Source organism: Esox lucius, chromosome 12 (genome assembly GCF_011004845.1).
Source record: "Esox lucius isolate fEsoLuc1 chromosome 12, fEsoLuc1.pri, whole genome shotgun sequence".
Taxonomy (NCBI): Eukaryota; Metazoa; Chordata; class Actinopteri; order Esociformes; family Esocidae; genus Esox; species Esox lucius.
The window spans coordinates 30,721,852-30,735,389 of NC_047580.1; the positions used below are offsets into that span (position 1 = coordinate 30,721,852).

Sequence of the window (13,538 nt, forward strand, 5' to 3'; positions counted from 1 at the left end):
ACCCAGGACGATGCTGTAGTCTGGCTTAAGGGGGGGGGGGGGGGGAGTCCAGCCCCTAAATCTAGTCTGTGGCATAGTGAACAGAAAAGGAAGCTCTTTCTTGCTAATCGGCCCAGTCCGCTCCCTGAAGGCTGTGGCTGCCGAGCTCCATCACGGCTCCGGGCCGGAGACAAGATTGCAGACACAAAATGGCCACCACAGTAGGAAGAGGAGGGGGAGGAGGAGGGGTTGTCTCATTCCAACAGGAAGAGGTGATTTCCATTTCCAGCACCCCTCCTTCTCGTCCTCCTCCGCCAACCTGAGAACAAAGGTGGTGGTGGGGGGGGGGGGTTGTATTTTACTTGGAAGGGGATTGTTTTAGGCTCCTCCTCTCCCCCCGCCCAGGGGTGGGGTCTGGTGGTGTGTGTGCAGCGCGGTCCCAGCCCGTGTGAAATGCTCATCATCTGTCAGAGTGGTGTGACTGTGTGGCCATGACGATATGGGAGGGGGGACCGTCTCGTCCTCCGTCCCGCTCCCCTCTCCGCGGCTGGTTCTGGTGCAGCTGGTGTTGGCCCATCTCAGCCAGCACAGACATGGCCACGGCCTCGGCCGCCGCCCGGGAACTCATGCCATTGGAGCCTGAGGAAGGAGACGGGCTGGGCAGGGAGCTGTGCTGGATGACTGCAGCCGGGGAGCCCACAGGCTCGGACATGTCTTTCATAGTACTGCCGTCTCCTGTAGGACAGATAGATGTTACATGTCTTTCATAGTACTGCCGTCTCCTGTAGGACAGATAGATGTTACATGTCTTTCATAGTACAGCCGCCTCCTGTAGGACAGATAGATGTTACATGTCTTTCATAGTACTGCCGCCTCCTGTAGGACAGATAGATGTTACATGTCTTTCATAGTACTGCCGTCTCCTGTAGGACAGATAGATGTTACATGTCTTTCATAGTACAGCCGTCTCCTGTAGGACAGATAGATGTTACATGTCTTTCATAGTACAGCCGCCTCCTGTAGGACAGATAGATGTTACATGTCTTTCATAGTACAGCCGCCTCCTGTAGGACAGATAGATGTTACATGTCTTTCATAGTACCGTCCTCTTCTGCACAACAGAGACTAAACAGAACAGTTCTGAACAGGAATGAGCCTACCATCCCGGTTCAGTGATGAGCTTTAGCATATACAGTGAGGGAAATTTGATTTGCATTTTAATGAGTGAAATAAGTATTAGACTCCTCTGCAAAACATGACTTGGCAGCAAAAAACCCTTGTTGGCAATCACAGAGGTCAGACGTTTCTTGTAGTTGGCCACCAGGTTTGCACAATTCTCAGGAGATTTTCTATGGGATTAAGGTCTGGAGACTGGCTAAGCCACTCCATGACTTTAATGTGCTTCTTCTTGAGCCACTCCTTTGTTGCCTTGGTTGCGTGTTTTGGGTCATTGTCATGCTGGAATATCCATCCACGACCCATTTTCAATGCCCTGGCTGGGGAAAGGAGGTTCTCACCCAAGATTTGACGGTAAATGGCTATGTCCATCATCCCTTTGATGCTGTAAAGTTGTCCTGTCCCCTTAGCAGAAAAACACCCCCAAAGCAAAATTTTTCCACCTCCATGTTCGATGGTGGGGATGGTGTTCTTGGGGTCACAGGCAGCATTCCTCCAAACACGGCGAGTTGAGTGGATGCCAAAGAGCTTGATTTTGGTCTCATCTGACCACAACTCTTTAACCCAGTTCTCCTCTGAATCATTCCGATGTTCATTGGCAAACTTCAGACAGGCCTCTACATGTGTTTTCTTGAGCAGGGGGACCTTTGCAGGCACTGCAGGATTTCAGTCCTGTGTTACCAATTGTTTTCTTGGTGACTATAGTGCTAGCTGCCTTGAGATCATTGATAAGATCCTCCCGTGTAGTTCTGGGCTGATTCCTCACCATTCTCATGATCATTGCAACTCCACAAGGTGAGATCTTGCATGGAGCCCCAGACCGAGGGAGATTGACAGTTCTTTTGTGTTTCTTCCATTTGCAAATAATCCCACCAATAATCACCTGCTTGGCGATGGTCTTGTAGCCCATCACCTTGTGTAGGTCTACAATCTTGTCTCTGACAGCTCTTTGGTCTTGGTCATGATGGAGAGTTTGGAATCTGATTGATTGATTGTTTCTGTGGACAGGTGTCTTTTATACAGGTAACAAACTGAGATTAGGAGCACTCCCATTAAGAGTGTGCTCCTAATCTCAGCTCGTTACCTGTATAAAAGACACCTGGGAGCCAGAAATCTTTCTGACTGAGAGGGGTTGAATACTTATTTCACTCATTAAAATGCTAATCAATTTATAAAACTTTGGACATGGGTTTTTTCTGGATTTGGTTGTTATTCCGTCGCTCACTGTTCAAATAAACCTACCACTGATAATTTCTTTGTCAGTGGGCAAACGTACAAAATCGGCAGGGGATCAAATAATATTTTCCCCTGTACTTACTGGGCCCTGGTCCTAACAAGACAACGGTTTGGTCATTCCAACCATGGCTATTTAACCGGTATACATTTTCCACATAACTTGACTAAGCACATACAATGCCTTCCAATCCAACACCATTAGAAGAGGTTTACTAGATGCTGTTAGCAAGCGGGCTCTCACCTATATAGGCGGCCTTCTTCTGTAGAGCGGTGACAGGGCAGTTTTTGTGAGCCAACAACAGCTGTTTGAGATGGGCCACCTCGTTCCTCAAGAGAGACACCTCATTCTGAAGAGACACAGGTGGTCAAGCAGTCAATTACATTATTCGTTATAATACTAGCAATTAATATTAATGATTAATAACGAGTCAATACTATCATTTTTTCAAACCAAGAAGGAAAAAAAGAAAGAAGAAAGACAGGACAACCCAGATTGTAAGACTATGCTTAGTTGAAAGCTTTACCCTAACATCAAATTTTTTCTAGTGGGGACAGATTAATCAGGTTTTCCTAACTTTGTGGGGACACAGAGAGACAGACGCACACACAGAGAGACAGACGCACACACAGAGAGACAGACGCACACACAGAGAGACAGACGCACACACAGAGAGACAGACGCACACACAGAGAGACAGACGCACACACAGAGAGACAGACGCACACACAGAGAGACAGACGCACACACAGAGAGACAGACGCACAGACACGCACCGCTAGAGACACATTCATGGAGGTGAGCTCCTCTGCCTTCTTCTCCAGGGAGTTGACCCAGATTTTGCGTTTCTGACGGCAACGGGACGCAGCCGCCCGGTTCCTCTCCAGGAAACGCTGTCTTCTGTCGTCGGGGTCATCCTCCGTGGCTCGTCGCCGTCGGCCGCCAGTGGGCTGGGCCGGAGACACCTGGGCAGGGAGCATCAACACAACGTCCGACTCAGACGAGACTGATACAAAATTTTCTCTTTAGTCGCTAAATTACACTAAGAGACTCTCCCCGCTGAAGTTAATGGCAAAGGACTCATGGAGAGTCAAGTCTTTGTGAGTATCCCTTGGGATTCCGACCACTGGTTGTCAAAAAGGGTCCCTGAAAATGATGTACTACATCATGTGTGTGTCCATATGGGCCCCATGTCATCAAAACCACTCGCTTTCAAACATGGAATTTTAATGGCTGACTGAGGTATGACAGTGAGTCTACTTATAGACACTTACTACACAAAAATGTGTTTGTGTGTTTGTGTGTGTGTGTGTGTGTGTGAGTGTGTACAGGTCTCCAGGTCCCCCCACCTGTGGCTGGGCGGGGGAGGGGGCATCTGGGTGCTGCACCAACAGCTGGCTCTGCTCCATCCTTTGGGGGTGCATGGGGCTTCCAGCCACCCCTCCCATCTGACCTCCTGAACTCTGCTGGGCCAACGCGGCCTTCAGTCTCTACAGGAGAGAGGACAGCACACACACACACACAATTACTCACAATTAACTCCCTTCAAAACACCTATTTAGGAATTTGATGTTTTCCAGGTCTCCCAATGTTCCAGAAAAAACTACAAAATCCTGAACTCTGAGCTCTCAAGTGGGGGGTGGCAGGCAGATGGTGAGAGGGACACAGCAAGAAAGAAAGTGTGTGACAGAAATAGAAAAGAGAGAGGAATATCTCATTTGACCTCAGAGTGTTCTGTGTACCGGGAGAGAGAGAAGGACACCGGGACACAAAGAACCAGAGAGAGAAATAGAGAGAGAAATAGAGAGAAAGAGAGAGAGAAAGAGAAAGAGAGAGAGAGGCAAAGAGAGAGAGAGAGGCAAAGAGAGAGAGAGAGGCAAAGAGAGAGAGAGGCAAAGAGAGAGAGAGAGAGGCAAAGAGAGAGAGAGAGAGGCAAAGAGAGAGAGAGAGAGAGGCAAAGAGAGAGAGAGAGGCAAAGAGAGAGAGAGAGGCAAAGAGAGAGAGAGGCAAAGAGAGAGAGAGAGAGGCAAAGAGAGAGAGAGAGAGGCAAAGAGAGAGAGAGAGGCAAAGAGAGAGAGAGAGAGGCAAAGAGAGAGAGAGAGGCAAAGAGAGAGAGAGAGGCAAAGAGAGAGAGAGAGAGAGGCAAAGAGAGAGAGAGCTCTCACCATCTTGGCCTCTGAGTGAGTGCTGTATCCGGAGGGGGAGTTGGAGCCACTGCCCCCCCCTCCCAGAGGAGGACCAGGGATGCCGGGAATGTTGGGCACCATGTGCATCGGCCGAGCCAACTGGAGACAGAACACACGCACACAAACACACACACAGGCGCGCACACACACACGCACACACACACACACAGGCGCGCACACACACACACGCACACACACACAGGCGCGCGCACACACACACACACACAGGCGCGCACACACACACACACACACAGGCGCGCACACACACACACACAGGCGCGCACACACACACACACAGGCGCGCACACACACACACACAGGCGCGCACACACACACAGGCGCACGCGCACGCGCACACACACACACAGGCGCACGCGCACACACACACACACACAGGCGCACGCGCACACACACACACAGGCGCACGCGCACACACACACAGGCGCGCACACAGGGGCACACACACACAGGCGCGCACACACAGAAACACAAACACGCAAACACAGACGCACAAACACAAACACACACACACACACAGGCGCGCGCACACACACACAAAACATATGACTCAGTCCAGAGGTCATGACAGATTACACATTATAGCAAACTAGCACTAACACACAATGTAATTATTTAAAAAGGAAACACAACCGTCCAACTGGACTGGACATGTTCTCTTGTGCCATGCAGTTTACTTCTGCTATCTCTGAATGCAAAGTCTGGCTATGATGTTCGAGTAACTCAGATGTTAATACGCTCTCAGTGAAAGGTCAGCTTCCACCACGTCAGTCAGAATTTAAACTGGCAACAACTGCTGTTCCCAAGCAGACAAGACCAGGCAGGTGAAGGGCCGGCCCATACCGATATGACGGAGGGGATCTGCACTGGCCCCGGGAGCAGCCCGTTGGGAAGATGCATCATCATTGGGTAATGGCCAGTGGGAGAGCTGCAGAAAGACAGTGAGAGGGTTACTGGGAAAATAACTCCACTCGTCACTCCACCCATCCTTCTCTCTGTCCCTCCCTCCATCCATCTCTCTGTCCCTCCCTCCATCCATCTCTCTGTCCCACCCTCCATCCTTCTCTCTGTCCCACCCTCCATCCATCTCTCTGTCCCACCCTCCATCCTTCTCTCTGTCCCACCCTCCATCCTTCTCTCTGTCCCACCCTCCATCCTTCTCTCTGTCCCACCCTCCATCCTTCTCTCTGTCCCACCCTCCATCCTTCTCTCTGTCCCACCCTCCATCCTTTTCTCTGTCCCTCCCTCCCTCCATCTCTCTGTCCCTCCCTCCCTCCATCTCTCTGTCCCTCCATCTACCCATCCATCCCTCTGTCATCTCACGTTTAGCAACGAGTTGGACAGAGCTTTCATCTTTTGTACCTGTCCCATGTTAGGGTCTGTCACACCATGGGCCGGTCCATACAGGCTGTAGCAGTTCTACAGGATGACAAACCTCCTGACTTGAACGGCGGACTCCTGTTCCACTCAAGTGAGTTTCTATTATATGACCGGCGATAGCTATTCAATTCTGGACGTGGAGGGCTGCGAAAAAACTTGCTTTTTTTATCCTCTGCTCAAAACAAGGGACTGACTCAGACCTGTGAAACCAGGTGAGTGCAATTGACTACCAGGTAAAAAAACTAAAACACACTGGTATTATTGTCTGGTATTAACCCGTAGAAATTCCCAGCAGAATTCCCCTAGTTGAACTTTTAAATGGTGGAAGCCCGTTAACGGCAATGACCACGCAGAAACAACCAGAGACCCATCTCCTCGGGGGCAGTAAACGGGCCCACATGGGTATTCAGTATACAACAGCAGCCTTGGACCGGAGCTGCAGGCCCACTGGAGGTCAACCCAGGGTCCTGATCAGGGGGGTGGCTTGTGGAGGGCCGCGTCACTCACCTCAACATGGTGCGGTTGGAGGGCGGGGTGGGTGTGATGACGGAGGTGGGCGAAGGCATGGTGGGCTGCAGGCCGTCGAAGCCCATGTGCAAAGGCAGAGAGCCCGGGCGGGGCCGTGCAGGGAGTGAGCCAGGCCTCACGATGGTGGGGGTGGGCGCCGAGCTCAGCGCCGGCCTCGGGGAGGTGTCCTGGGAGACGGGGGGAGGCTTAGTTCAACACCAGAGGAAAGTCAGCATTAGATCCACAATAACCAACGTCAGTTTAGAACCAGCCTGATTGTCTCTGAGTAGAACACACGCCGTGCGAAGCACAGCAGGACTAAACGCATGTCATTTCACAATCCCCATTCACACAGGGACCGTCACAGGGCTGCGTTCAGCCTGTAAAAATGCACCGGAACACGGGAAACTGTCGTCCACTCGACGACCAGTGGATGAACAGGGAGCGGTTTGTGGTTTGAGGAACGCCATCGGTCGCGGTTACGACGCTCCGAGTCGTGGAAGTTAGACACGCCTCCCCGGCACCCAACGAACGCTGTTCCGAGTCGGTTTTCGAAAACGTACACAAACTTCTTTAACATTCGCAGACGTTCCGTTGAACTGAACATACCCCCAGGTGCCTCGATACTACCACACACCCATTTGTCCGGCCCTGCGCGTCTTTAAAGTGCGACAACGGGCAGTTGGCGGGCCCACCGCGACCCTACTCCCAACCCCAACCACGCCAGAACCCGTTGGGTGGATCGAGGTGGGCGTGCCGACTTGGCACGCCCCCACGGCTGGACCCCTACCTTTCTCCCTCTCACCATGGCATCCCTGCTACTGTCTGACATGCTGGAGAAGGAGTCCGGACTTCCTGGTGGGGTTGAGTCGACCTCCACAGGCTCCTCCTCCTTTACTTTCACGGCTTCTCCCGACGGCGTCTGTAGGCTCATGTCGAGGGCCTCCTCCCTGTTGGGGACAGGAAGCTGGAGCAGAGCGACAGGGAAAGACGGAGTCAACTCTGAAGGCCAGTCAGTACTTACTGATCCATAGACCACAATGAATAATAAATAACTAGATGTGAAGAGCAGAGACAGGCATCCAGAAGATCCAGGACCCCCTTCCCTATCCATCATATTTTTTAAATAGTATTTTTACTAGGTTCCAATGCTGGTCTTGTGACCACAAAAACGCAGAACTCTCATGCTGACCAAAATACCACACATTCCACTCTGGATCTGGAAGATGATTCCGGATGTAATAGAAGCTGTTTTTCAGTTCTATTTATTTAATTCTATCCTAAAATCTAAATTAGGGCTGCACGATATATCATATATCATTTCAACATCGACATTGCCATGTACGCATTCGCAATAGTCACATCGCAGAACGTGCAATTTAGTAAGGTAAACATACACTGACCTAAAGGATTATTAGGAACACCTGTTACATTTCTCATTAATGCAATTATCTAATCAACCAATCACATGGCAGTTGCTTCAATGCATTTAGGGGTGTGGTCCTGGTCAAGACAATCTCCTGAACTCCAAACTGAATGTCAGAATGGGAAAGAAAGGTGATTTAAGCAATTTTGAGCGTGGCATGGTTGTTGGTGCCAGACGGGCCGGTCTGAGTATTTCACAATCTGCTCAGTTACTGGGATTTTCACGCACAACCATTTCTAGGGTTTACAAAGAATGGTGTGAAAAGGGAAAAACATCCAGTATGCGACAGTCCTGTGGGGGAAAATGCCTTGTTGATGCTAGAGGTCAGAGGAGAATGGGCCGACTGATTCAAGCTGATAGAAGAGCAACTTTGACTGAAATAACCACTCGTTACAACCGAGGTATGCAGCAAAGCATTTGTGAAGCCACAACACGCACAACCTTGAGGCGGATGGGCTACAACAGCAGAAGACCCCACCGGGTACCACTCATCTCCACTCCAAATAGGAAAAAGGGGCTACAATTTGCACAAGCTCACCAAAATTGGACAGTTGAAGACTGGAAGAATGTTGCCTGGTCTGATGAGTCTCGATTTCTGTTGAGACATTCAGATGGTAGAGTCAGAATTTGGCGTAAACAGAATGAGAACATGGATCCATCATGACTTGTTGCCACTGTGCAGGCTGGTGGTGGTGGTGTAATGGTGTGGGGGATGTTATCTTGGCACTCTTTAGGCCCCTTAGTGCCAATTGGGCATCGTTTAAATGCCACATCCTACCTGAGCATTGTTTCTGACCATGTCCATCCCTTTATGACCACCATGTACCCATCCTCAGATGGCTACTTCCAGCAGGATAATGCACCATGTCACAAAGCTCGAATCATTTCAAATTGGTTTCTTGAACATGACACTGAAATGGCCCCCACAGTCACCAGATCTCAACCCAATAGAGCATCTTTGGGATGTGGTGGAACGGGAGCTTCGTGCCCTGGATGTGCATCCCACAAATGTCCATCAACTGCAAGATGCTATCCTATCAATATGGGCCAATATTTCTAAAGAATGCTTTCAGCACCTTGTTGAATCAATGCCTCGTAGAATTAAGGCAGTTCTGAAGGCGAAAGGGGGTCAAACACAGTATTAGTATGGAGTTCCTAATAATCCTTTAGGTGAGTGTATATCAGGCTACAATATATATTTTTTTCAAATGGAAAACTAGCATTATATCTGTCTGATATAACATAATTTAGTCCGATTTATGGGTTATTGGATACACAGTTAATTATAATTATTTTTAACACAGAGTTCGTTGCTGCACTTGGTTGACATGCAGGCTCTGCTTGCGCGTGCCGAAATGATGAGCGAGGAACAGGCAAAAAAGGCAGAAATTGAGAATTTGGTTGCAAAAAGAAATGCATCGTCAATTATATGGAAATATTTCGGCTACAGACAGGATGATGTCGACCAAAAACAGGTACTTTGTCGAGAGTGCCTTGCAATTGTTGCCGCAACACAACCAATTTGTTTGATCATTTAAGGCGGCACCACAAATCTTCGTATGAAGAGTGCAAAGCATCTCAATGCCCTCCAAAGCAAAAACACCATACAAGAAAGGTTCCAAACGGCAGAGAAAAATCACAGATTCAATAACATTTCACTTCGCCAAAGATATGGTACCAATTAACACGGTTACCAAATAGGGTTTTAAAAACATGATCCGTTTGCTTGACAAGCGGTATGTAATGCCATCACGCAACGATTCTTCAAGTTGCCATCCTAGAGCTGTACAAGAAATCCAAGACAAAAGTGGAATATTATACTGCAACAACAGACTTGTGGTCCAGCCGGACAAAGAAGCCCTACATAAGTCTGACCGTACACTTCATTAATGAGGACTTCCACCTGAAAAGTCGCTGTTTGCAAACTGAACAAGTGAGAGCATCGCAACAGGGATGAGAGAAGCTTTAGCTGATTGGGGCCTAGATGAGAGTCGCCTAGTCTGTATAACAACAGACAAGGCCACGAACATGGGGAAGGCTGCACCTGAATAAGTGGACCAGATTGCAGTGCTTTGGCCACAGACTGCATCTTGCAGTGGGTAAGTTATGCCCAATTGCGCATTCTATTTTACTACGGTTGCTATTCCTATACTATTACTGTTACATAATATTACCTAGCAACCTATTCAGCAATTTTCACAAGTTTCATAAATTTTAATTGTAGAGGATGGGGCTGGGGAAGAATGAAGGATACAGACTGTCAGGTTGATAGCCAAAGCTCTTTCTGTTTTTTCATATCGCAATATATATTGCAGAAAAACAAAACATTGCAATGTCAGTTATTTACAATATCATGCAACCCTAATCTCAATCCAATCAGATAACTCTCTAAAAACTGTGCTCTGTCCTCAGATGCAGTAAGCAATCAGGCAATTGTTTTCAACTGAACTATTTCTGTTCTGTTATAGACAAAAGCAGAGCCCCTCATCACCTGTGAATAAATGTAAGTACTGGTGGTCCTGGGAATTGAACCCACCATCCTAAGGTTGCAAGCACAATGTCCCACCAAAGGTATTACAACGTACCAAGCTCGTCCTACTCACAGGGTTCTTGGACCGCTTGTCGTCATCCTCCTGGGCCTTCCTGAACTCCTCAGCGAAGGAGGTGTCCAGCTCGTTGAACAGCCCCACCTCCTCACAGTTCTTCAGAAAGCGAGTCGGAGTAGGGGTCTGGTCTGAAAGACAGAGGAGGACGATAAACAGCTATTTTTTTAATAATCACGCCTTGTTTCTTTTACACTTTTACACGCAAAAACAGTCGAGGCAAGTCCGGAGCCATAAGTGTTCAATATTTAGCCCCAGAAAGTAAAACATCTAAACTAAAATGAGTAATGAAGAGAGGACATTACAGTGACAGGTGATATGATAGAATAGTCCAGACTCACTAGGAGAACCAGTACCTTGGATTATAACAGAATCAGTCCTGGCAGGTCCAAACTTCAGCGTCATCTCATGCTTGTGTTTGTGTACGGCCAGGTGGTCCTCGTTGGTGAACCTCTGGGAGGGGGGGCGGTGTGAAGGGAAAAACAGGATATGAAGCAGATTAACCTTGATAACACACACAGACACAGACAAAACATCTACTACACTTGACTGTCAGTCAGTTACAGGCCAGAAAACACCTCAGCACCAGATGGCACAGATTCTGATTTCAGAATCTGACTTGACTGCCTTCATGTAACATGGCTATATATGGCAAGTGGTGTATTTCCACTAGATATCGGCAACCGTTGCCCGATTCTACACGTTACAGACATTAGAATTCCAAAGGCCAAACCACATTATATCACCAAAATACATTTTTGTGAACAAGCTTTTTTACAAGACCTCTCCCAAAGTGATCGACTGTATTCCAGCTATTCCAGAGGCTGAACTGGCACTTCAGTAATTAACTAGTTTTACTGCTATAGCACATGAGCATGCCCCTTATATCAGGAAAAGAAATGTACGAAAATATTAGAAAAGAAAAATCAGACTTCAATGTAAATACGTTATCAACCCGTAACAGATGTCCGTCCAAATTCCGGTAAATAGTAAAACCCCCGAAAAACAGGGAGATTTTACATTTCTGATTGAAATGTAATTCCTGATGCCATTAATTGACATTTTATTGCAGCTGGTGACCTTGAAAGAACCTCTAGGCCGATCGATTAACACTCAGGGACACTCTGACTTTGAGAGTCAGTTCATTGACATAGAGGTCCTTGATTAATTTCTAGTTACAGACTAAGAAAACCACAGGGGCTGATATGCTACATCCAGGCTTACTGGTTAATGCTGCTCCAATGACATCTGGCCCTCTAAAACATACATTTTATCATGCCTCAAGTCTGGAAAACAACTCATGTGCTCCCACTGATTAATATTGGGGACACTAGTGTCTTAGATAACTGCAGCCCTATCTCAAAATGGTCATCCCTTGCTAAAATCCTGGAGGCATTGGTAAATATGTTCCTTTTTAGAATGAAAATAGCATTTTGAACATATTTCAATCTGGTTTTAGGCCTGGGCAGAGTACTATCACAGCACTTTCATAGAACATGTTAGAACCTGTTAGGTGGATCAAGGTGGGTAGCATGGGATTTGGTTAGATGAAAATCTGTCTCTTTAAACACATTAGTGAGTTGATGAAAAAGCTAAACATTAAAATTGGTTTCCTTAATAGGAATTTAATCATGCCTGTCACGTCATCATAGAAAATATATTGTGCTGGACTGGTGATGGACTGGTTACCAATTTTATCCCTGATGTCCTTACACAGCTCTCTGGGCTTGGCTATTGTAGAGAGGTTGGAGTCTGTTTGAGTGTGTGGACAGGTGTCTTTTATACAGGTAACAAGTTCAAACAGGTGCAGTTATTTTCTGGATTATTGTTTTAGATTCCGTCACTCACATTTGAAGAGTACCTATGATAAAAATGACAGACTTCTACATGCTTTGTAAGTAGGAAAACCTGCAAAATTGGCAGTGAATCAAATACTTGTTCTCCCCACTGTATGTATGCATCCGCTTCTATACTCAAATCTCTGGATGCAGTCTATCATTCAGCCCTGTGTTTTATCGTATACATCACTGTCTGTTATATTCAGTTGGCAGGGAGTCACTGACTTCCAGAAGGGTCAGATAACGTTTAATGCTTGTATTTAAGACGGTCATGCAAAACCTTCCTGACCATCGAACAGAGAAAATTCGCAGGAAGAACCGCAGTCAGTCAAACAAACACATTCTCAAATCTGGATTTTTGTCTATATTTGGTCAATGGCCCTGTATCATCTCAGGGGGTGAGGACAGACACAAACCAAACACCTTTTATCTATGACCCTGTCCCATCTCAGGGTGTGAGGACACAGACCAAACACCTTTCGTCTGTGGCCAGGCAACGGCGGCCCACACCGACCACCCCACCCCACACCAACCCAACCAACCCCCTAAACAGATCGCAACGACACAGTCAGTGAACGTCCAGTTACCACCATTGCTACTACTCCTACCACGCACACAGGCCTCTATAAAGGGCTGGCTGCGTTCAGGGACTGAAGTGAATAGAGGCCGGGGCAATTAACCAACATCTAACCGGGCACACAAATGTGTGTTCATTCAGCGGACTGGTGCCCATCAGCAGAAGGCAGGACACGCGTGACCGCCGGACACACAGGAGCACCGCCACGTCCCTCCTCGTCACCCGCTGCACCCCAAACGGAACCCTGTCACCTTCATAATTCCCCACTTCTAACCTGGTGGGAAAACAGGGCGCCACTGAAAGCACCAATCTGACCAAGAGTTGGATTATTTCTGTGAGAATGATCTTCTGCTCCCAGACCAGTCAGGTTTTCAGCTGGATCTGTCCTTAGCCATCTTAACGGCGTGCTGCCTTTCACATGGACCTCCTCTCCAACCTCTCAGAGGCTCTCTAAGTAACCCCCCCCCCCCTCCCCCAGATGTCAAATCAGTGACACACACTGCAGCGTCACACTTTAGCACATACCTACAGGACGAACTTCCCTCCCACAGGAAGTGGCACAGGTCTTAATACAAGATATTAGTCATGTCCTGGGTGTCAGTCTGTCTCTGGTC

The 13,538-nt window shown here is 47.9% G+C and overlaps 1 protein-coding gene across 7 annotated transcripts in view; it reads right to left on the reverse strand.

Annotated features, from left to right (window-relative positions):
• Nucleotides 1–316: 316 nt before the first annotated feature.
• The window catches only part of atf7a (activating transcription factor 7a), a 29,069-nt gene continuing 15,847 nt past the window's right edge, over nucleotides 317–13,538 (reverse strand). For 3 of the 7 annotated variants that reach the window (XM_034295763.1, XM_034295767.1, XM_034295769.1), the window contains 10 exons: nucleotides 10,851–10,962; nucleotides 10,492–10,640; nucleotides 7,271–7,447; nucleotides 6,481–6,668; nucleotides 5,437–5,521; nucleotides 4,555–4,674; nucleotides 3,739–3,879; nucleotides 3,166–3,354; nucleotides 2,633–2,738; nucleotides 317–714 (listed from right to left, as the gene is read on the reverse strand). In XM_034295763.1, the coding sequence (XP_034151654.1) occupies nucleotides 440–714; nucleotides 2,633–2,738; nucleotides 3,166–3,354; nucleotides 3,739–3,879; nucleotides 4,555–4,674; nucleotides 5,437–5,521; nucleotides 6,481–6,668; nucleotides 7,271–7,447; nucleotides 10,492–10,640; nucleotides 10,851–10,962 (1,542 nt within the window). In that variant the 3' untranslated portion in view covers nucleotides 317–439. The remainder of the gene's footprint in view (nucleotides 715–2,632; nucleotides 2,739–3,165; nucleotides 3,355–3,738; nucleotides 3,880–4,554; nucleotides 4,675–5,436; nucleotides 5,522–6,480; nucleotides 6,669–7,270; nucleotides 7,448–10,491; nucleotides 10,641–10,850; nucleotides 10,963–13,538) is intronic. The other 4 variants (XM_034295765.1, XM_034295766.1, XM_034295764.1 and 1 more) reach the window with 4 other exon arrangements.